Raw genomic sequence first — 23007 nt, 5'->3', positions numbered from 1 at the left:
TGCTGTGTTCATGTTACTCTGCTGGCTGCCTGCTGCCACTGCCACTTAGGCTGCATGCTGTAATTTCTGGGTATTACATTAGTGCCTCCTGCTCTGAACGAATCCAGGCTCAAGGGCATTTGTGGTTTGCACTTGTGTTGAGCAGGGGATGCAGAAGAGTTGAATGTTTTCTCCCTTCTCTCTGCAGACAGCCTGCCAGCGTTCCCCATTGCCACCGTGGCAGGGATAGCCATCGGTACGGTTACAGGTCTCTCATCGCTCATCTCTATTGTCGTGTGTCTTGTCATCAGAAAGAACAACTCTAAAAAACGATACTCTGGGTAAGAGATCTCCCTCCTCACTCATGGCTGATATGAGGAACAGCAGCAAGGATCAGAGGGAGGGTTTAAAGGGGGGTAGGAGTTGTTTCAGCCAAGCCTTGGCAATCACAGCTAGAGATAGCTATGGTCATGGGGAGATGTGATCATCTGCATTTAGTGGTTACCTCTGTACTGAGCTTGAAGAGACCTACTGACCATGAGTTGCACCTGAAAATCACTAGGTGTTGAAGTTGATCTCCAAACACAAGGCTATATGCCCTCAGAGCATTTAATCCAAGACACTCTAGCTCTGGTTTGTTCCCCTTCCCTCCAGCTCTCCTTTCCTTACCACCTCCAAAGGAAAAGCACCACACATGCACTTTAAAGAAATGCTGTGTGTTGAGATGAGGACTGGATTTTTCTGTTACCACTGTCTGCCTCCTAAGCCTGGACCAAAATACTTGCCAAGTACTTGCCAAAACCTCCTTCATCACCACACTTGAAAGTAAGGAAGGAGTAGCCACTCTGCATCCATTTTCATCCACTGTCTGTTTTTTGTGAACTGTTACCATACCTGCAGGGTTTTTAGTGTTAGGAGGATAACTCCAAAGTGAAGCGCAGTTCTTTGAGTGGGCATATGAAAAAGCAACAAGAACTGACAAAGGCAGATGACAGTTCTGTGGTGATGAAACTTGCTGCTTCCTTTTTTCTCCTCTCTAATTAGCTGGTAATTTGCTTCTCTAAGAAAGAATGAAAATTATGTATGTAGTCTTAGAAACAACCCCAAAACATACAAGTTTCTTCTGTTCTTTGCCCAACAAATATTCCTGCTTATTGCAGGTTCTTTGGGTAGCCTGTGGGATAAAAGAAAAGAACTCCAAAAATAAGCTTGTGGGGATTTCCAAATTAAACTTTGCCCTGTCCTTTTCCCAGTTGGAGAGCTTAGACAAAGTGAGTTGGCTATTGCCCAATGGTAAGGCTAAATACAGCAAGGGTGGCTGTGTGTGCTCAGAATTGTGTGGAAAGCCTGGTTTTCCCTCTCTGCATGTGTCCTTCCCCTAAAAACTGAAAAGAACCCTGCAGTGTCATGCACCAGCAGTGTGCCTGAGGTGGCCTGCTTGCCCTGCTTCCCACTGACCTTCTCTCCAGTGTCTTCCAGCTGGAGGATACATGTTGGTGCTGAGCCTGGAGCAGTAGTTCATGCACTGTGATTTCTTGTACCGAACTATTAAACTATTCTCTTGGGAAGGAAATTTCTGAGGTTTAAATCCCGCTTTCACTGACCATGCCAGCTCTGCATGATGTGTAGAAAGAAACCAAGTGTGCTGTGACCCCCTCCAAACTTATGGACTGTCTTCTACATGATGCTAACCCGGTGTGTGGTGGTGGAGAGAAGCACTTACTCCTAGATAACCATTCTGCCTTGAACTGAGGTGGGCTGGGGCCCTGCGTGGCATCTGGAACCCCTGCATGGCCACAGTTTCCATTCATGCTCTGACTTCGGTGTTTTTTTGTTTTGTTTTGTTTTGTTTTCTTTCTGCCCTGGTGTGCTGGGATCGGATCCTGCTTACCTTCCTCTCCTTACAGAGATCCTGATATAGACGCCAGATTGGGAATGTAACAGGGCTGGGTCTTCTCTTCCAGTCCCACTAGACACCATGGTAACTAATCAAGTTGGTGGTTGCTGTTAATACCTGTGTGTGTGTACACATTTCCTCTTCCTTTGCTGACTAACCAGCTAGCTCTCTACTAACATCACTGTAATTTGTGCTGGAATCTGTTGGCAAAGGGATGATGCATTTCACTGGGTGCTTGGGTTTCATTGTCTCGTGTCTGACTGGGGTGGAGTTGTTGTTTATCCCAGATGATGTCCCTCCATCTCTTCCAACAGTGAACTTGCCAGTGTATTGACTAAAGCACAGGAAATTCAGAGCTCTTTCTGTGTCAAAATAAAAGTAAATTCCCTGTAAGCGTTCCTCTGGCTCAGACAGCTAGGGTATTAGAGAACTTGCAGGGATCTAAGTATGTTAGTTGCTTAAATCTGAATGAGAACATTTAGATAGTGTAGGTCTGAGGAGTTTTGTGAATAAAGCAATTAATGATTACATAATTTTGGTAACAGAAGAGATGCATTGTTTTTGAGACAGTCACGACCCCTTGCCATGATGGCTGGGGTAGTATTTTTGTTTTAATTCTAATTGCTGCATGTATGAGGAGCTAAATCTGCTATGGTAAGATCTACCGAAGGGTAAAAAATGCTTGCCCTGTGAGGAGGTGGTCTACCTAATGTCAGTGTCCTTGTTTGTTTCTGTACTCAATTTATACACTGTCTACAAAGACTGAGAAAAAAGGATGCCCAGTGATTAGGGGGTTGTAGCAGAGGGCACTCCTGTGACTGCTACCAAGGAGGTGGCTACTTAACTCTTCCGGGTGCTTTGGTACAGGGAGTTAGACCCATCACTGCATTGCCCAGTAGTCACCAACTTTAAAGGCATTTGCTCTGTGGTATTCATTTTTCTATCACAGGCTTGTTTTCTTTTCAGTCCTGCTTTAAGCAGATGAAAAGAAGCAATCAGAGGGTGAAAACCGGCAGCCTTCTTTTAAGGCTGTTGGTTCCCACCACAAGACTGTTCTTTTGTTTGAAAACCACGATTTGCCTGATTAGGTACTCAAATAGCTATATGAGGGCACATAGCATAAATGTCCTGTGTGACTCTTAAGGTAATTGCTCCACAGACTGGTGTCTGCTGGGAGAATTATTTTGGGCTCACAGCCTTACTATAAAAGCAAGGGAACTAATGCAGAGTTGGGTAGGAAGTACCTTGCTTGTGTAGAGAGAGCTGGTGGCTCTTGCAAGTGTTGGCTCTAACTGTAGCACTGGTACAACACTTGCCTCAGTGACTGGCTTTGTTTAGCCTCTAGTTAGAAGATAATTGCTGTTTACCACTGTTAACTGAGAAGAAAACACGTGATTTTAGAGAGGCTGAATTGAAAGGGAGTATCTAAGGACCAGGGGTTGTGGAGGAGCTGCTGTCCTATGTTAATAGCTGCTCCTTCCTGTTGCTTACCACTGAAGCTCAGAGGAAGGACAGAGAAATGTCTCGGGAGAGATGGAGAATTGTGTGTGTTTATTTCAGAGTTCATTACGTTCATTTTTTTACTTTGGCGTGACCTGCCACATTTCACCTTGCCATCATTCGTCTTTTGTTTTTGTTTCTTGTTTTTCCTTTTTTCTTTTTGTTTTGTTTTGTTTTGTTTTTCGTGTGCCTCTTGAACATTGTCGTGCAAACTCTGCTCTGCCACCTCGTCAGCTGCAGTACCTCTGAGAGCTTGATGTCTCCGGTTAAGCAAGCTCCGCAGAAGGCGCCCTCCGACACAGAGGGCCTGGTAAACAGCGTGCCCGCCAGATCGCACCAGGTAAACTGCTCCTGCTGCTCCCCGAGGCAGGATTCCCCCCAGCCTGGGGCAGCTGCTGTGGAAAACATCCAGGCAGGGTGGGATTCGTGCATTAGGGGCTGTCTGCTGGTGAAGGTGCGTGCGCTGCGCAAGGGGTGCGCAGGAAGCTGGGACTGGTGAGCTCTGCTGTAGAAGGCTTGGTGCAGTTCAAAGAGCAGCATCTTTGTATTAGCTGAGATGGAGTTTTATGCCCTTTTCATACTAAATGATAAAAAACCATGGTTGTGATCTTGTGCATTAACATACACAGGTGGTAGTGAAGTGCAAGGATGGGGAGTGGTCAGTGAGTATCTGTTTCACACAGACAAAATAAATGTCTGTCAGATATGGATCACCCCATAAAGCTGCCTAGTCTGTTCTGGGATGGTAATGGGGAGGAATTTGCCTTGCACTCTCATGTTCCATGGCACCTACTTCCTTCACAAGGGGAGGAGCTAAGTGCTGACCAGTTTGCAGATGATTTGTGCTGCTGAGAGCTCTCTTCTGCTGAGCCTCCCAACTTTTGTGGGCTTGAAAGTGCCAGTCTTTATGCTTACTGCACCTGGCAAAGTTCTGCTGACTTTGAAGGGAAAAAGTGGCTTTTATCCAGACTTAGCATCCCGTGGGAGGGAACAGAGCATGAGTCAGGCAGGGATTCTATGCAATGGATCATTACCTGTTAGTAGTACAGGATTTCCTTATTTGGAAGCTGTTTCTTCCCTCTTGATTTGAGTATTCCTAGCAATTTTCCTGTGAAGATACAGGTCCTGAGAGAGTTTAAGTTCAAAATGGACTTTTTCCTAATTAGCCACCTTTTAGCAAGTGGCTGCAGTGTAGTGTGTGCAAGTCAATACCTGGTTTCTTAATTTCTCCTGACAAAATAATGCAGATGTTTATTAATATATTAATACTACAGGAAAAAAACCAACTGTGCTAATAGTCAGCTCAGTAAAGTCAAAGCTCCTACTCTGCTGGGTTTTTGGTTTGGTTTTGAAATGCATTTTGTTCTGGGCCATGCAGTATTTCCAAAGTTTTAGCACACAGGCCCACCCACAAAGCTGCCTTCTGCCTTCAGCAAGCAGTTATTCACAGAGGCTATATAATCAGGATTTTAAAAGAGTCAGATTTTGGTTGGAATAGGTCTTGTAGCAGCAGGCTGCCTATAAGGCCTGGATAAAACTTGTCTTTTCTAGATCATGAGAGATGCTTCTGGAATGGGTGAATGAGACAGATGATTCCCACCATCCCCCCTTCAAAAAAAAAAAATTGCAAAACCAGCACAGTGGGATTTATGGTATGGTAGCTGTTGGAGTCAACATCCATAGGTCCAAAACCCCAGAAGTTTTATCTAATTATTGTCATGGCATGAAGGAGTACTTGCAAGTGCCCTGAGAGATACACACAGATGCTGTTCTGTGCTTGCATCTTGAAAGCAAAAATACTCCAATGTTTTGGTGTGAAAACTTGCGGTGTCCTCACCTTTCCATGTTCCCAGGGTTCTGAGTCTCAGTGTGCTGGAAGGAGCAGCAGAGTAAATCTAAACTTTGTGATGTTAACTCAGAATCAGGGTGCTTTTGCCCTTCTGTAGTCATTCCAGTCTTTCTTCATTGACAGAGTTCTCCCTGCAGGTAAGTTCCTAAAGGAAAACACAAACTGTGAACACTGCTGACCTCATCCAAAAATACTGCAAATGGCTTTTGTTTCATTCAGTTTTAGTTTAGTTTTTAGATTTTTAATCTCTTTTGTCAGGCAAACAGAGTTTCTTTTTCTAGCAGACATTTGTAACAGCAAGTAGTTCCTCTACCTCCTGTTGAGCATTTGCCCCATCTTTACAGAGCAACTAAACATACTTACTTTTCTTTACAAAGACCACAGTGAAATCAGGGTAGATCAGATTTTGAACAGAATATTTAAACAAGTGAGGAAGCTAAATTTCAGTTGATTACACTTACGTTGTTTGCCTCTAGCCATTGATTGGTTGTTTCTTTAAGGGTCATATCAGCATGCAAATCAACATATTTGAAATCTTTCATCACATACAAGTATATCTTGGTAATCAAGAATTGAATTGCAGTGTTCAAGCTTTTGAGGTGTTGTGCAGGTGAAAGGCAGATACTCATTCCTAGCAGTTCCCAGAGCTGTTGCAGGCTGTTTGCTGATTCAGGCACACTCTTGTCTCTTGGAATGCCTGGCAGTTTTAGACCAGTGGCTCCCGCAGTCAGTGCTGTGGTCAAACAGCAGAGGCCTGTGGTCTTCCTTGTAGCTTTTTTACAAGGTAGAATGTGTAGGAAGTGAATGAATGCTTTGTACTTCACTGGTGGAAAAGAACTGTGAATACATACAAAACTGCCTCTGCAAGTTAGAAACAGTAACAGAGGTGTTTGCTCTTAGAATGGCATTTAAATGAATTAAATGAAGTTTATTCATTTTTTAATTTATGTATCAGTTCAAGAATCAGTGATGGAGTATTTCTCTGCATCACATCTTGGCTGAAAGTGCACTGAGCCTGTACTTCCTTTGTTTTGAGTGCCAGTTACTTAGGTGTGGACCTTGTTTTCTGGAGTTTGCATATCTGATTCTGCGAGTGTTCAGCTGCTTGAATCAGCTCTGCTTGTTTTCACTGTGCCCTCCTTCTCAGCAGGTTTGTTCTGTTCTGTCAGATTTGTCTGTGGTGGTTCTTGTCCGTGCCATCATTCTCTAATGACTGCTATTCTACCAGTACTGTTATTTGTGTGGGTAAGAAATGATTTACAGTGAAAGCAAGAACTACATGGATTTCCCACATGGATGTTCTTGTTTGGATCCCAGGACCCTGAGAAGGAGCAGTTTGTAATGCCAAGAATCTTGATTGAAATTTCAGATAACTTTCCCAGAGCCTGAATCTGTGGTAGTTGCAACATCATTCAGAATCTAAAAAATTTGAATATTCTATTGACTCCTCTTGGACCATGGTGGTCTAACTTCGTAATTCCTTTTTCTTTTTTGTAATTTAGAATTAATGACTGCTGTCAATCCCTTCGCAGGTACACCTGCTGCTCTTTTCCCTTCAATTCTGAATGGAAAAATTGCAAGGCTTCAGGAAATGCTGGTTTTATATAGCAGTGCTGGTCTGTCTTCTGGTTCTGAAGAGTCAGGATGAGCTTACTTGGGATTAGATGAAAGTTCTGAATTGTTTAGACAATTTTTAAAATGGCCCAGGTGATGCTTATAGTCAGCTAGAGAATCAATTGCCAGCAAATCAAATAGAGGAACACTGTAATAAATCCTTGGTCCCTCCTTCTCTCTTTTTTGGCTATCTACCACTTTTTTTAGGTGTCTGACAGTGAACACATTGAGACAATGATAGCTGGGTTTGGATCAGCTGATCACAGTAGTCAGTCTCTCCACACCGCTAACATGCTGCTTGCACCACAGTGACTATTTAAACTGGCAGAAATCTGGTACAGTGGCAACTGATACTGAGTGAACTCCACTGGTAGACAATTGACCCATCAGAATTACTTGAACAAAACTTGGAATTTCACAGTGCTTTCTGCAGTTAGATTTATTATTTTTATATATTTTTTAACTAATAGTGCTCTCAAGCTGAATTTATGGTACCCTTGACCTCTGGCTTCAGGCAGATGAGATTTCCAAAATTGCTTGCAATTAAACTTTGTCTTGAAGTTTATATAGACACTGTGATCTGATTAGAATTATTAATCTCAATACAATGTTGGAGCCCAGAACAACATGAAAGCAAATAGCAGAGAAGTTCTGGTTTTTTTCTTTTAAGTGGCTATAACAAGATTTGAAATTCAGGGTTTCCTAGGACATCAGTGTCCTTTTTTTAAAAATTTTTTCAGTGTGTTTTTTTATATTCAGGGTTTTATACCTACTTGCAAGTTTTCACCCTTCAGTCAATCTTCTTCCTCTATTCTTTATTACTTTGTAAATACTTTACCCAGAAGGAATAAAACGTGGATTTAAATCTCTTCTCAAAGAGAACAAGTTATTTATCAGGTGTGAGCTGTGCCGCTGTGCTGGGAGTTGAAACAGCTGTGCAGGAAGGTATCTTTGGTCCTTCAAGGGCTTAATTTTCTGTACAGAAGGTCTGTTTTAATCTCTGGCTCATAATTGCTTTGGAAAATATATGGAAAAATTTCATTACCTGTGACAGGTCTATACAAATGTTTCCTGATTTGTTAAATTCCAAAAGTACTGGCGAGAAAGGGGTAGAGGAGTGCCAGTGAAGGCTACTTCTTCCTGGGACATAAGGGACACCAGAACAGTTAAATGGATGCAAAGTTTTGAAGGAAAAACTGCTGAAGAAGCCACAACTAAACTAAAAGCTCTCTATTTTTTATTCCCCCCTAGTCATCCCAAGATAACACAGTCCCTTTGCCTCCTGCATGGGGTGTGTGGTGGCAGCCCCGTGCTTGCCTCAGTTGGGGGGTTGAGCATGGGAGTTGCAGCTCTCTTGCCATCAAGGTTTCACCTGTCTTGCTGGACCTCTGTTCCATGGAGCTTGCAGTCCTGTCCTCAGTAGCTTCAGCTGGCTTTTCCTGGGCTATGTTTTAGAGGATGTGGTGTTTAAGGAACTGTTCACACGTTCAGCTGAAAGACAGGGCTGTAATGTCTTCCCCTGCACCCCAGCAAATGTCACGAAGGTGTGAGGCCATGCCTGCCCAAGGTGTCTGTGAGCTGCTGCTGCCTGGGCTGGCCCAGAGGTCAGGTAAGAATTCAGTATTGCTGCACCATTTTAGCACTTCTGGCTCACTGCTGTGTAAGTCTTGGCCCCATCACTGGCTTGGGCAGTGACTTGAGTCACAGGGTGGCTGCAGCTTTGTTATCCAAGTGGCACAGCCATGCTGGGATTTACAGGACCTGAGTAGCAGTTTGGGAAATACACTCTGCTGTTGACTGGTAACCTCTAGGACAGTTCCTCTTGAACAATATTAAATCTGGCATGCATCTGTCTAAGCCACGTGTCTTTGCTACATAGCACATAAGTATTGCTGCTTTTCAGAGCAAGGGATCCTAGATTTTGCTTTCTGTGGCAGCGGGCAGGTTTGGAGGGAGGCAAGGGTGCTGTTTGGCATGCTCCTGAAAGGAGAAAGGTGGCAGACTAGAGCTCACGTGCAGCTGAGGGTTCATTCCACCTGCTTCCAAGTGCCGTTCGCAGTCATAAAAGCTCTGTGGTCTTGCCTTAGCTTTCATCTTGCTGCAGCCCCCGTGGAAGTGAGGGGCAGTGTGGCCAGTTCTGAAAAAGCCTGACTGTGCCTGTTCCTTGTGTTCCCAGGGCCCAGTCATTTACGCGCAGTTAGATCACTCCGGAGGACAGCACAGCGACAAGATCAACAAGTCAGAGTCTGTGGTCTACGCCGACATTCGGAAGAACTGAGATCCTCAGCTATCCAAAGGACAACACACCTTCAGACTGGAATTGCTTGAGCAAGATTTGACCCAGAGAGCTCACATGTGGCCTTTGATGCCTAGGCTAGGACCAATGCATGTGCATACAGAGGGAGAGATATATATGTATTGTGTGTAAATAGTCTATTTAATCGTACAGAAGTGAGACCAATGTTGCATGTTGAAATGCGGTAAGAATTTTGCTTATAAATTGCCAATATTCTTTTTTTTTTTTTTTTGTATCTTGTGTGACGAGAGAGAAAGTGAAAACTCGCATCACAATTTAAAAATATTTTTATCTTGGTTATTAATGGAAAAACTGGAAGATGCCTGAAGATTCTAGATTGACCTGGAGATTCTTTTTTCTTTGCTTATAGGGCCTAATTTCTTTTGTTGAGGTGACTATAAAGAAGACATTTTCTTTATATTCAGAATTCTTTATGTATACAGGGTATTTATCATTCCTTGGTCAAATTCTCAGTGCAGGCTGCCTTCTCATGTAAACTAGATCCTCTCACTTGGTCTTGTAAGCCAAATTGTTACTCCTTGATATCAGAAATTTATGTCTTAGCAGTGTGAGTGAAGGAAACCTTTAGGCCTACCTGACCTATGTAATGTGGGTCACAAAATTGTTTACTTCTCGATGAGCCCAGCTATTCAAGCTTAGTCCTTTAAAGGGCAGGGATAGTGTTGATGTAATTAATTTTGTGAAATGGTAGTTTACCTGTGAAAACGAAGGAGATGGTGAGTTAAAGGCATAGGAAGCTGTAGCTGTAGGTGGTTACCTCAGACTCTGTTGAACCTTTCAGTGAAATATTTCTTCCTCAAAGCTCTGTCATTTCATACATGCGTTAAAAAGGGCTCCAAGGGATCTGGAAGCTGTAGTACTCCCATTCATCTCTCCCATGGTTCCATTATGCCACTGTCACCTCCTTGGAAGTGCTTTATCTGTTCTCAAAAGCCTGTAGTGGAGGCTGAACAACTTCTGGAGGAAATCTAGGGCTCTTTGGGTTTTTTGAAATGTGGGGTTTTTTTGTGTGACCAATATTTGCACAGAAAATGTGGATGGGCAGTTTATTTCCTTCATCTCTGCAAGTCTACTGCTTGAATGCAATTCTCCAGCCTTTTGTTTCTTGGTTAAACTCCTCCTAGATTATTAAGGATCTCTGCTGATGAGGATTTCTTTTGCTGACCCATTGTATCCTGAAATTTGGTGCTCAAAACTAGAAGTGGCCTTCCAGCAGAGGTCTTCTCAAAATGACATACAGAGGAAGGATTTCTGTTTTGTACATCCCAATGTGGTGGTTTTGTTTTGGGTTGTTTTTTTTTTTTTTGGCAGCAAATAATTTTCAGTTTGGTCTATGGTAACCCCTTTTCTCTGATTCTTACCCATTTCCTAGTTCAGTCTGTTTCAGAATCAGTCCCAGAATGGTTGAGGTTGGAGGGACCTCTGGAGATCATCCAGTCTTCCTCCAGCAGGGTGAGCCAGAGGAGGCTGCCCAGCACTGTGCCCAGTTTTGAGCATCTCCACAGGTGTGACCTCTACAGCATCTCTCGGCAACCTGTTCCAAACAAACTCAAGCCCATGTTTCACTCTTAACACCAAGCACGTGAAAAATAGTTACAGGCCCATGGCAGACCCTTTCACAACTAAAGAATTAGATAATCCTTTATAATTATGACAGTGCAATTTTAATAACTATTTTGTGTACAGTGGGGTTTTTTTTCCCCCAGAAAATTAGATATGCCAACACTATATTCTTTCATCAGGATCAGACTTCGCTGGTTTCCTAACAACAGCTATCTTTATTAGAAATCAACAGCTTTATTTTTGTATACATGCACTGGGTAGATTTTAGGACATTGTCCTCAATGCCAGAACCAGCATCTTAAAACTGAGGCTCAGAAGGAAACCATGGATTAATTTATTCTGCCATATGTCAGTTGCTAATCCTGCAATATCTGAATTTGTGTAAATCTTCTTCCAAGACTTAGCTGGTATCAAAAAAAGGGCATGTTTCAGTTTTAAAGCATCAGTTTTCAGGTATTTGCCAAGTCTTGCAGGGAACTGAGACACCGAGCTGGGGGTAACTAACAACTCTGTAAATATTTTAACATTTTATTTTTTGGCAATAACACATACAAGATGAAAAATGGACAAATTTCTTCTTCACAGGATACCTTTAAATATCTTCTTCTATTTCATGGATTAAGCAGGGTTCTTTTAGCAACACTCCACACGAAGGGCTATGGTGCTTGTACCCAGTCCTGGAAGCTGATGGAGTGGGACCTACTCACCCCAGAAATGCTCAGAGGTAGTTTGTCCACTCAGGCTTCCATCTGTTGATAAGATCCACTGCCTTGGTTGCTGCAGTGCTGATGGCGGTGACTGTAGTCAGGAAATTCTTTACTCAGAAGATGGTGAGGCAGTGGCACAGGTTGCCCAGAGAAGCTGTGGATGTCCCATCCCTGGAAGTGTTCAGGGTGTGGTTGGATGAGGCTCTGAGCAACCTGGTCTGATGGAAGGTGTCCCTGCCCATGGCTGGGGGTTGGAACCAGATGATCCTTAAGGTCCTTCCCAACCCAGTCCAGTCTGTGATTCTGTGGTTCTATAGGATCTTCTCAAGTGCTGAATTCTGCACCTGGCAGCCAGGAGGGACATCCCTGTCCTGGAGGGCACCAGGCCCAGCATCACCAGGTGGGTCAAGGGAGGGGATTGTCCCGCTCTGCTCTGGGCTGGGGTGGCCTCACCTCCAGTACTGGGGGAGTTTTGGGTGCTACAATATAAAAAAAGACATAAAGCCATTGGAGAGTGCCCAAAGGAGGCCATGAGGATGGTGAATAGACTGGAGGAGAAGCTTTCTGGCAAATGGCTGAGGTCACTTGGTCTATTCAGCCTGGACAAGACTGAGGGGAGACCTCATTGTGGTCTTCAACACCCACAGAAGAGAAGAGGCAGGCACCGCTCTCTTTACTCTGACAGGACCCAAGGGAATGGCATGAAGGTGAAACAGGGGAGGTTTAGGTTGGATATCAGGAAAATGTTTTTCACCCATGTGGTTGGGCACTGAACAGTCTCCCCAGGGAAGCGGTCACAGCACCAGGCCTGACAGAGTTCAAGAAGTGTTTGGACACTGCTCTCAGGCACATGGTGTGACTCCTGGGGTGTCCTGTGCAGGGCCAAGAGTTGGACTCGATGACTCTGATAGATCCCTTCCAACCCAGTACAAATTATGATTAAGATTAGGAGGAATCCTGCTGCTGCTGCTCCTTTCCTTATCATCAGGCTGTTACTTCCCAACATTTATTTTACACTTAATAAAACGTTAATGCTTTAGATGTGGTTGATGGAGAAACTTGATTTTGATCTGCCTGTGTTCATCCCTGTGCATCACCGTCTTGCTCCCCCAACATTTTTGAGTAAGAAGGAGCATTGTGATGAATGTGGCAATCAGAAACTTGCTGCTATGAGAAGATGGGGCTGGCCTTGCCTCTGAAGTCTGCTACTAATGTTTTCTTCTTTTCCTACTGGAATGTACTGGAGAATCTGAGCACAATTCCGATGTGGTGCTAACTTTAGGAAGCACATGAAGCCGGTGCTAACTTTAGGACTGATTTGGTGCTAACTTTAGGAGACACACTGGTCTGGCTGATTTTTTAACTGACTTAAGGAGACATCTCCTTGCATGGCTTTTGTCTAGCTACAGGTATGTTCATATTGCCTAGACTGAGGAGGCTCCCTGCAAGGCTTCTTGGGTCCTCTTTATGAAGGCAGAATGAATGTGGAAGTATTTTTAAAAAACACTAAACATCCTTTTAGGAAGAAACAGAAGTCTTCCCCCAGGAATGGCAGAAATCTGTCTGAATCCCACTCCAGTGCCAAGGCTGTTGATTTTTTTTTTTTGTCATGGAAAAGTGAGCAATATAATTATTAAGTAATGTGTTCATGTTGAAGTCAAGAGAACCTCAGGCATTGTGAGACAACACTTGTGAACTTTCTGTTCCTCAAGTTATCTGAGATGGTTTAATGATATGTTAACCTGTGGTGATGAAAGGGACTAATGCTGAGTTGCCTTACTTAGTAAAGTCTCAGGAGACAGAGGACTTATCTTCCTTGAAGGTAGAGCAAGCAGAGATTTAAGTCAGACAAGGTCATCATATCCTAATGTTCTGGTGACCAGAAGTTTAACTCTGATTGCTCTGCTGCTGCTGTTCTCTTAATCTTCTGATGCTGTTCCTTGCAGGAGGAAAAGAACAGCTTGGACTTTGAGGAACACAAAGGGTGTTGTCCTTGTCCTGTTGTAGCACTGCTGCCAGCTCTTTTTAGGACCAGCTATTTTCAAAACAGGTGCTGCATGCTAGGCTTGCAGCAGCTGAGAGGAGGAGCAGACACCTCTTGAGGCAGTAGCCAGTGACTAAAACAGGGGGATAGTGGACCTGGGAGGGCCTGTCTGATGAAAGACTTGCAATAAATTCTCTCTTATTCATCATGCAAACAAAACTGGGATCAGTCTGAAATCTTCGTATTTTTGATTACCGTAAATGAATTTCAGGAGGACTACAAATAAGGTATCAAGCTAAGTAAAGTGGTACCTGTTCTCAGTCCATCATGTTTCCATGGCCCCTTTTGACTTCAGCAGTTGTTCTGTGAGGAAGATGCTCACCATGTTCACAAAATGTTAGCATTAAGAGCCTTTACGGGGGGCAGATATGTCCCTGCAACTCATTGCCTGATGTGTCATTTATAACTGGAGACCTGTAGGGTTTTGTTTTCTCTCAAAGCTTTAGTGCTATTTCAGTTTGTGACTAGAAGAGCAGTAATTAGGTTTTTAAACTTTCCAAACCTGTGAGAACTGTCTAGGTAACCATCTGTCTTGTAACTGCAGTAAAGGTGTGCATGCAACTTAAAAGCTGCATTGCCTTAGAGTGGGTTCACTGCGGTCAGGTATGGAGTTTTTGATTTGTGACCAGAACACCTTCACTCTGTATAGGAATCTTGTCTTGGAATTCTACATTATTAGTATATCTGCCAAGGACCTCAAATACAAAAAGTTCTTATTGTATCACAGGTGATGAAAATACTTCCTCAATAAAACCACCGAGAGAGAAGATGGGTGGGACTTCTGGGCTATGGCCACACCTCTGCAGTGTAACATTTTTATAAGGGAAACTACAAAATCATGTTAATAAGGCTCAGCCATTATTCTCTTCTTTAGGTTTCTTTTCCTTTCTCTTCACTGCCCTAAAGCTAATAAGCCCTTTCATTTACAGGTATTTTTGCACTCTAAAATATAAGTTCAATGCCTTTGGAGATCAGTGTGCTGTGCAATGTTTTCTGTCTCCCTGCAATGCCAACTGTTCTTATGTGGTAAATGTAATTGAAAACATAGACTGGATACTTTTCTTTTATAAACCTCTGTCCTGGAGGTGTGCAAGACAACAAACACCTGTAAGACAGGTGTATAATCTGTGTGAGGGAGCTAGATATGCATTGCATGGCCTGATTACATGAAGAGCCAGTGTACCAACTGTTAGTGCTTTTGCTTTACAGACTCATCTGGAAAACAGTTATCTTGGATATTTTTTCTTGAATGGACTTTAATGTTTTCTATTGTAATCTTGTGAATATTTTAATACACTTTTTTTTTTTCCCATTACTGGTTTGTTGGATGAGTCTTACCTGGCTGGGGACTGGGAAGGGAGGGGGACTGGAATACACCACCTCTCTTCCTAGCAGTATTCTTCTTCAGTCACTGTGTCCACTTGGTGGCCAACACAGCTGGAGAACTTGCCACTTGAGACCCTGGGACCAAGGACCAAGCCACAAGGACCAAGACATGCAAGTGGAACTGTGGCAGAGCAGAGAACTGACTTCATGGTGGGACAGTCTTTGAAAAAGGGGAGCTGACAGACTCATCAGAACCTACCTTGTCTCAGTTATCTTTTCCCCTGTATGTGAATTCCTGAGTCTAAGTCTGGTGCTTCAATACCCCCATCTTCTGCCTGGAGTTGTGAAGGAAGCTAAAACACCAGTGGCACATTTGTTTTTTTCAGGACAGTGGTGGCTGGGGAACAAATGAAGACACACACAGCTGAAGCTGGAACAAATATCCTCATGCTACTGGGGAGGGAAGAGCATCAGGAAATGAAATGCAAATGCTACTGTTGGTTACTGAAATACGGCAAACCCCCAGCCAGGTGGTTTTCTGGCTGTGACAGGAAAGATTACTTCAATCTGAGGCTCTGGCTGTCACCAGTACTGTGTCACTCCCAGCACTGTTCAGTGGAGTCAGATAAGGTGAGGCTCAGCAACTCTTTTTAGTCAAAATCCAGCCAGTTTCTTTAAAGAGACAATACAAGACAAACAATTCCGCCTTCCTTTTAAAAGGTTGCCCTTTATTTGTGTGGAGATACTTGGTTATTTGCACTTAGAAAACATTTGCTCTCCTTTATTTTCTTCTTTTATTTTCTCAGAGAAAAAAACATTAAAATTAGTGAAGCTAGGTCCCATGGGGATGGGTTTGTGCGTTGCTAGATTTGACCTGTTGGGTTAAGCATCTCTTTATTGCACCTGCTTTTGTGCTTTTAGCTCCTGATTATACCTATAGGAATAAAAAAGAAAGAGTACAGGCTAAGAATAGAATAGAACACCAGTTACAATAACAGTGTTTTCACAGCAATCTGTTCACCAGAGGAGGTTTAAAATTACAATGGACTTGAGGGTGGAAACTTGGGATAGGATATCTTAATTCTTGTAGGAAGTTCCAACGTAGCTAAGTTTGCCACATTCCTGGCCAGTACTGAAGCCAGAAAACTCCCAAAGTTTCCTTCAAGAATTTGAAGGAATTTTTTTTGAAATTTTTTGAAAAATGCTGCTCTGCTTAAAAGCCCTTTGAGCCAGCTGGAACTGACACGATTCAATGCTGCTCTAGCTGGACTGAAAAGATTTACAGCTTCACTCCGACTTAACTGTAAAAATAACAATGTAGCAAAAACATTCTGTAATGTTTCCTGAATGGTTCAGTTCCTCTTGCCTGTTGCACTGACAGAGAAGCTGGCAGCATTTATAAATTTCTGGTTAATGCTTAGCTGTACTTGTCCCTTACTAATGCATACCTCCATATTCGGAAAAGCTGGGAAGCACCAGCACAGCCAACAAAGAAGTTCACAGCAAACAGACTCCAGTTTTTAGGGATAATCACCAGAGAGTACCTTGACCAAATAAGGCCTGTTGAAAAAAATGGAAAGTTTAAAGATAGTTCAAATTAAATATTCAGATATTTCCCTAAATTTGGAGGCAGGCAGATTCATAGGCCAGTTCAAGTAAACAAATCTCACAACTTCACGTTAGACAACTGCTTTGCTTTTAACTACCTTTTCTCAGTGAAAAGTGCCAGAGGGACATCTACAGGTATGTACTGCATTTTTCTGAAATAGCTACAGTAAGGTCAATTATAGTCTGAATATCAAAGATCCTCTACAGTCTGCAGCAGCCTAGACCTTAATTCTCAAACAGAGTTGCAGGGTAGTGATATTTTGCTGTATATCCAGCTTGCTGCACTACATTGGAGATTATGCAAAACTTGTGCAAAATGCACAGGACTACATCAGATATCAAAGTCTGGAGAACCCTTTCATATAGGAGATGCATTGGAAAAAGCTGCCCAGGGAAGTGGTGCAGAACCATCCCTGGAGGTGTTTATAAGTAGTGTAGTTGTGGACTTGGAAGTGCTGGGTTAATGATTGGACTCTGATCTTAAAAGTCTTTTCCAACCTAAATGATTCTAGAATTACAGAATATTGTTTCTGCCAGTGTGAGAATTCTTGGCAGACAGCAGTGCAGTAGTCCATGTGCCACTGCTTCCAATTTCTTGTAACACTTGGAAATTCTTTCCAGTTATGTTAGTGTAATTACCCTACCATTCCTAAATCCCTTAAAGTCTGTTCTAAAAAAGTCACTGTATCCTGGACTGATTTCAAAAGTACTTGATTGGAAGGAAGAGAGGTCACTTACTGCAATGAATGGTATCATGGTAACTTAAGGGATGACACTCATGCCTAACTCATAGCAACTTGTGCTGAACAATTCCAAATTAAGACAGGTGTAGAAAACTGTTACATAATTACAGAATGCTTACTGATTTAATAACAAGTAGAGGTCTGTCCTAGAATCAGCATCCAACAGCAATAGTGACAGCTAGCGTGTTAAAATAAGGCTTTCTGTAGAAGTGTATTAGTACTGATGGAAGATTCTGTGTGAAAACACAGAATAAGGGTGGCTTTACCTGTGGCCATGAGTACTGCAGACTGCGCTGTGCTGAGCTTCTCTGCTGGTCTGGCCATGTCAGCCAGTCCAGCACCCACCAAGCCCTGCAAAGAGAAATTCAGTGAGCACCAGTCTGGGACTCCTGTAACAGATGAAGAGCTTTACAAGGGGAAGCTGCTTCACAGCTCAGTGCTTATCCTACTCCATTATGCAGGAGATGGGATGCATTCTGTGAGCAATTAAGACTCTGGGAGACACCATCCATTTCCAGTCCCTTGTGGTAGGAAAAAGAACACGTTTATGGCAGCTACAACTGGGTGGAAAAAAATCCCAGGCATTGGCAGTTTTGTATTAATTCAAGGACAAGGTTAATTTAAACACAGCTGCTTAAGAAAGCAGCTGAAAAAAAATCCACCCTTGTTTTCATGCAACAAGTAGAGGCTTATTTAGATAAGGGCCTTCTTTCCACAGGTCAGGCTAAAATACTGCTGGTAAACTTCACCCCATATAGTCATCACTCAGCTTCATCTGAGGGGGTAAAAATGCTTTTTTAAAAATATAATTTCAGTAATAGTAGAAAACTTGCAGCCGAATTGAGGAATAGCCTACTTGACATAAGCAGCAAACACTGCTTGCTTTGTTTGTTGTGTTATTGCCCTCTACTGGAAATACAATTTAATGTTCCTGTTACACCAGCTCACAAAAAGCCCCAAACAAACCCCCAAGTGAGTCCTAGTGCTTTCACTCAGGACTCCTTGGGCAAAGAAGAGCTGCCTGCATGCTCAGACTTGGGAGGGTGTTTCCAGGGAGAACCTCTGAGGAAGGGGAAGGTTAACCATGGTTCCTGCAGCTCCAGTCCAAACACTGACAAAGAAACCAAGCTGCAGCTTAGAGCACAATGTTGCCTGTGGCCTATAAAATGCGGGGGTTCACAATGGCAAAGTTACAAAGCAGCTGGCAATGGTAATAAGAGCAGGTTACATCCTTGTTATGAAACAAGAAGATCAAACCCTCGTGGGTTTAGAGATCTCTTGTTTTATCTGTATCAATTCAACACCTCGGAGGAGCACAGTGAATTAGGAGGTGGCATTTGCATCACCTGGGCACAAACACAGCCCAGGGCTGTAGCCAGTGGGAAGCAGAACCTCACAGGAGGCAGAGCACCACTGACAGCCACAATGGCAGCTGCCTTTGTCTGTTATGTCAAAACCACTTGCACTCTGACATGCTTCAGCCTGTCTTCAACATATGAGGTTAGGAATTGGCTTCCTTATAAGATACTTATGCTTATAAGATACTTCTCAAATTCCTCAATCTCAGAAGAGACACATGCTTTATGAGTTTTGCATCATGCCTACCTTGAGCAACAGGTAGTGTTTCACAAGAGAAAACTTTTGTGAAACCCAGTGAAAAGTACAATTCTTCCACAAAGCATTTTCCCCACGCTGTATCCCCTTCATGTCGTGCTATCTGTTATTAAGGCTGATTTTCTTCCTCCCCATATATTAAGAATTAGAGCCTCTAATCTTTCTGCAGGCTCAGGTATCTGCGGGGAAACTCTTGCTTGCTCAGTGTGTTGCTGCAGATTGCCCAGGGCTTGACACCCAGACACCAGCTGGCATCTTGTACTTACCCATTTCATAATAGGTGCCCAGAAAAACACTGTTTTGGGACCTGAGGGAGGATGGGAGAAAAGAAGTTAAATTATTTAGTAAATGTGGTTGTTTTAATACCCACAGCAAGTTTAAGTTCTTTTGTTTTGGTTGGTTTTTGGGTTTTTTTTAAATAATGAATTGTTTATATTAGCATTTTCTACTGCCATACAAGCTCTGGCACCTAATACTCATAATTCATCAACTCAGTGCATCAACCTTCAGTTGTGTAATCATTCCATACATTTCTGCAGCAGCTGGATAGGATTTTGTATGTTCATGTTTAAGCAATTGAGGACACCAGAGCAGGCAAAATGCATTTATAATTGAAGGAGTTAGGAAAAGGCCTAGGACTAGGGAAAACATCCCAAAAATCTACCAGTAGGCAAAGGAGGATTATGGGGAAGAGGATGAACTCTCAAGAAGGAAGGGAGAAAAATCCAATTGCATGGGACCTGGGGAAAAAACAACTCTCTTACAAATACATATCATTTTCAGTGGTGCTAAAATAGCAACTGGTTGGTTAAAACAAAGCCCTGTAAAGCCACACCTACAACTATGCCAGAAATCATTAATCTGGGACTTCTGCTCCAAGTCTTAAATGAGAGACCACAATCCAAAGTACCAAACTCCCCTGTGAAACAGTGAGGACACTGTTCTAAAAAATTAATGTTTAGGTCACTGCTCAGCACTCTGATAACATGCAAGATGAAGCCAAGTTTTCACTGTAATATATTACATAGGAGTAACCACCAGGACTTTGGTTGCCTGCTTTTTATGAGAGCTATTTCTTCACTAATAATTCAGCCTTTAAGAGACCTTTCACTAACTACTTGTACTTCCAGTTTTAACCACCCTCAAGTTTAAAACTACGACTTGGGAAATAAAAACTGGCTTGGCAGCCTTGCATAAAGCCCTTTTTAACCCACCCTGCTTGTGATCAAGTTTCAAACTGCACTTAATAACTACAAGCACATTACCTTTTGTCTAATATTGTTGAATATTAGATAACAGCAGCCTAATGTTAATCCTTTAAAGATACAAACTTCAGCTGCTGTTCTCTTAGGCACTTATTTGGTGTGTCAGTATCAGGCTGCAAATTCAACTTGTTGTAAATAAATCAGTCTTACAAAGTAGCTTTAATTACTAACATTTATCTTATTCTAAAACACAAATTCAGATTTAGAGTAGTAGAGGATGTGGGGTGAGTATAAATTATTAAACTGACCTTCCCTAAAAAGCTAGTAGAGTTTTCAAGAAGACTGACATTAATTTTTATTAATAATAGAAGACTCGACCATTTCAAACTGCTGACTACAGAACTAAGAAACAGTTGGAGACAGGGAAGGTACCAAGCCAGGTTTGTAATTAGGTAAGACTGTCAAACACCTCTCCTTGGAGGCACTCCAGCAAGCACCCAGCCTGGGTAAGTTCTTCCCAGCTCCTGACACCCAGAATTTTTTGAGGATGAATATGACAGCAGCACATGAGAGCAGGGGGACACCAGAGGCTAATTTAGATACATCATGTGTGTGACCATTTTATAGAATTTATTACTTCTATTAAATATAAGAAGTCTTTGTGCTGAAAACTGGAGTTTAGTCAGGCAAAGTGAACCAGAGAGGCCAAAGGGGATGGAGCACAAGCTCAGCCAATGCTTTCCCATGGCAGCCTGGGGAGTTGGTGTGCCAGGCCCTCCACTGTCCTCCAGCAATGCCAGCCAAAGAAACAGTTTTTAACAGGCACCAGTTATTTTGCTGGAAGCTTTCTTTATGCCAGAAAGTGCTTCATGCCTCACAAGTGATTTATAATTTCATGACAAAGATGCTTACATTCCTGAATAAGACTAGAGATTTAGATGTCACTGGAGATAAAAGAAAGCATTGCATTTTTAACCCACTTTTTTTTTCTTCTGCAGTCAGAGTGACATCTATTGCATAACTTTCTCACAGACACATCTCCAAGGCTAAAATAGAAGTTGCAGGGGCTCAGTTTCTATACTTGCTTGTGCTGTGACTTTTCTCACTTATACCATCAGTATGGATTATGACAGGTAGATGTGTGTGTGTATATATAACATACAGATATACACAGAATCCCTAAAAATTATTTTATTAATTACAACATTATGGTGATGACCAAAAGCAGCTTACAGGCAGTTTTGTGAAGTGAAAAGCACTGCGAGAGAACCTCCAAAGCCTTCTCCAATTCCCACTACAGCTCTATTGAAGAAGGAACATGGATGTTCCCAGTACCTGCTGTGCCTTGCATCCACTAAGAGCATCTGGAAGCTGCCATATTTCTCACCAGTGGAATGTGTCTCTCAGTGTTGGACACATTGTCTCTTTATGTATAAAAACAATACGTTAATGTTAAATATGTTGGTCCAGTGAATTCAGTGCAAATCAAATATTTTGAGAACTGCACTTTTCACTCTTTGTGATTTCTTTAGAACAACAATTTTCCTTCCAAGACAGGGCTATTGTAAGAGGATAGAGCAACTGACTGCAAACCAAAGTCCATTTTCACAGTGCATATTGCTGGTAGGTGAAGAGTCAAGGATGCCTGTGACACTGACACAGAGCAGTGGGGACAGAGCCTATGGAATGCCAGGATTTTATCGGGCGCTCGTTTTAACAACCGACGCAATTTGTTTACATGACAAACACCACGTAGATGGCACTGAATGAGATCATTTTACAGGAGGTTTCTCCCTAATAACACAAACCCCCACGGAACGGTAAACGGTAGCTCAGGTGAGGGGAGCTCATTCTTTATCCACAGGAGTCCTCCAGTGAATTCACCAAGGGCGCGAGTAGCTTCGGTAGTAGCGTGGGATTCAGCAGAATGGAAATAAAACCAAAGGCTGCCTGAGTTGCCCAGGACACATGTCAAGATCAGAAAGCCTGGCAGCTCTCTCCCCCATCCCTGGAAGTGTCCAAGGCCAGGGTGGATGGGGCTCTGAGTAGCCTGTTCTGGTGGAAGGTGTCCCTACTTGTGGCGGCGGGTGGAAGTGGATGATCTTTAATATCCCTTCCAACCCAAACCATTCCACGATTCTCTGATTTTTCCAGCACCTCCTCTTGAAAGAAGCGGCTGCCGAGGCCTCCAGGCCCCTTTAAACCCATGACATCTCCTGGGCCAGGCTCTGGTAGCCCACGCGATCCCTGGATCCACGCCGCGGTACCGCGACAGTGACAGCAGCGCATCCCTCCCGGAACCGCCCGATTATCCTATTCTCCCTTCACAGACACAATCGGAGCAGGACTCCGCTCCAGGGCCGCTTTCCCGCGCCAGAACCACCCTAACCGCGTTAGTGCGGCCCCGATCCCGCCCCCCACCCGTACGGAACACATCCCCGCTCCGCCCTTCCCGCCGGTCCAACCGGGGGCCAAGGTGACCCCCGCCCATTACCCGCTGGGTGGTTGTAGAAGGGCCGGAACCGCGGCGGCAGCATGAGCTCGATGCGGTCGAGCATGCGGTGGTAGGAGGCGCGGAGTCCCGCGACGGCGGCCGCCATGGCGAGGGACGGGGCGAGCGGGGAGCGAGGGGCGAGCGGGGACCGAGCGGGGGCCGCGTCCCGTCCGTCCGTCCTTCCTCCGCCCAGGCCCCGCCCCCCGGACCTGCCCCCCGGCAGCCCGCGCTCTGATTGGTCATAGCCGCAGGGGGCGGGGCGGGGGAGAGCTGCGCGCGGCGCTATTGGCTAAGCGCGCTGGCCCGGGCACCTGGGGAGAGCTGGCGCGCCCGCCGCCCTCGCAAGGGCACGGGCGCCCGGCTCAGAGATGGCCGCCTCCGCTTCGCTCTGCCCTCAACATGGACGCCGTGAGGGAGCCCTGCGCTGCGAGTAATGCGCCCAAAGCCAAGATGGCCGCCTTGCGGCGTCACACCCCTTCACTGGACAGGGCGGGTTTCTTCCCGACGGAGCCGAGCGCGCTGACGTCATGGTCCACGCCCACGACGC

General features: G+C 43.9%; 2 protein-coding genes across 5 annotated transcripts in view; one reads left to right on the top strand and one right to left on the bottom strand.

Annotated features, from left to right (window-relative positions):
- The window catches only part of MPZL1 (myelin protein zero like 1), a 42225-nt gene extending 27440 nt beyond the window's left edge, over window positions 1-14785 (top strand). For all 4 annotated transcript variants that reach the window (XM_038146992.1, XM_038146976.1, XM_038146984.1 and 1 more), the window contains 3 exons: window positions 188-320; window positions 3611-3716; window positions 9016-14785. In XM_038146992.1, coding sequence (XP_038002920.1) covers window positions 188-320; window positions 3611-3716; window positions 9016-9117 — 341 coding nt within the window. In that variant the 3' untranslated portion in view covers window positions 9118-14785. The remainder of the gene's footprint in view (window positions 1-187; window positions 321-3610; window positions 3717-9015) is intronic.
- A 718-nt stretch (window positions 14786-15503) lies between these two features.
- On the bottom strand, window positions 15504-22660 carry MPC2 (mitochondrial pyruvate carrier 2). Its single transcript, XM_038147040.1, has 5 exons — window positions 22461-22660; window positions 19028-19068; window positions 17414-17498; window positions 16245-16356; window positions 15504-15730 (listed from the first exon to the last, which is right to left on the bottom strand). Exons 1-5 carry the CDS (start codon window positions 22564-22566, stop codon window positions 15691-15693), a joined length of 384 nt encoding a protein of 127 aa, XP_038002968.1. The 5' UTR covers window positions 22567-22660; the 3' UTR covers window positions 15504-15690.
- Between the last annotated feature and the right edge of the window lie 347 nt (window positions 22661-23007).

The sequence above is a fragment of the Motacilla alba genome, chromosome 1 (genome assembly GCF_015832195.1).
Source record: "Motacilla alba alba isolate MOTALB_02 chromosome 1, Motacilla_alba_V1.0_pri, whole genome shotgun sequence".
In the NCBI taxonomy this organism is placed as follows: Eukaryota; Metazoa; Chordata; class Aves; order Passeriformes; family Motacillidae; genus Motacilla; species Motacilla alba.
The sequence above is the reverse complement of the archived record's forward strand: the minus strand, read 5'-3'. Positions and strand labels throughout refer to the sequence as shown.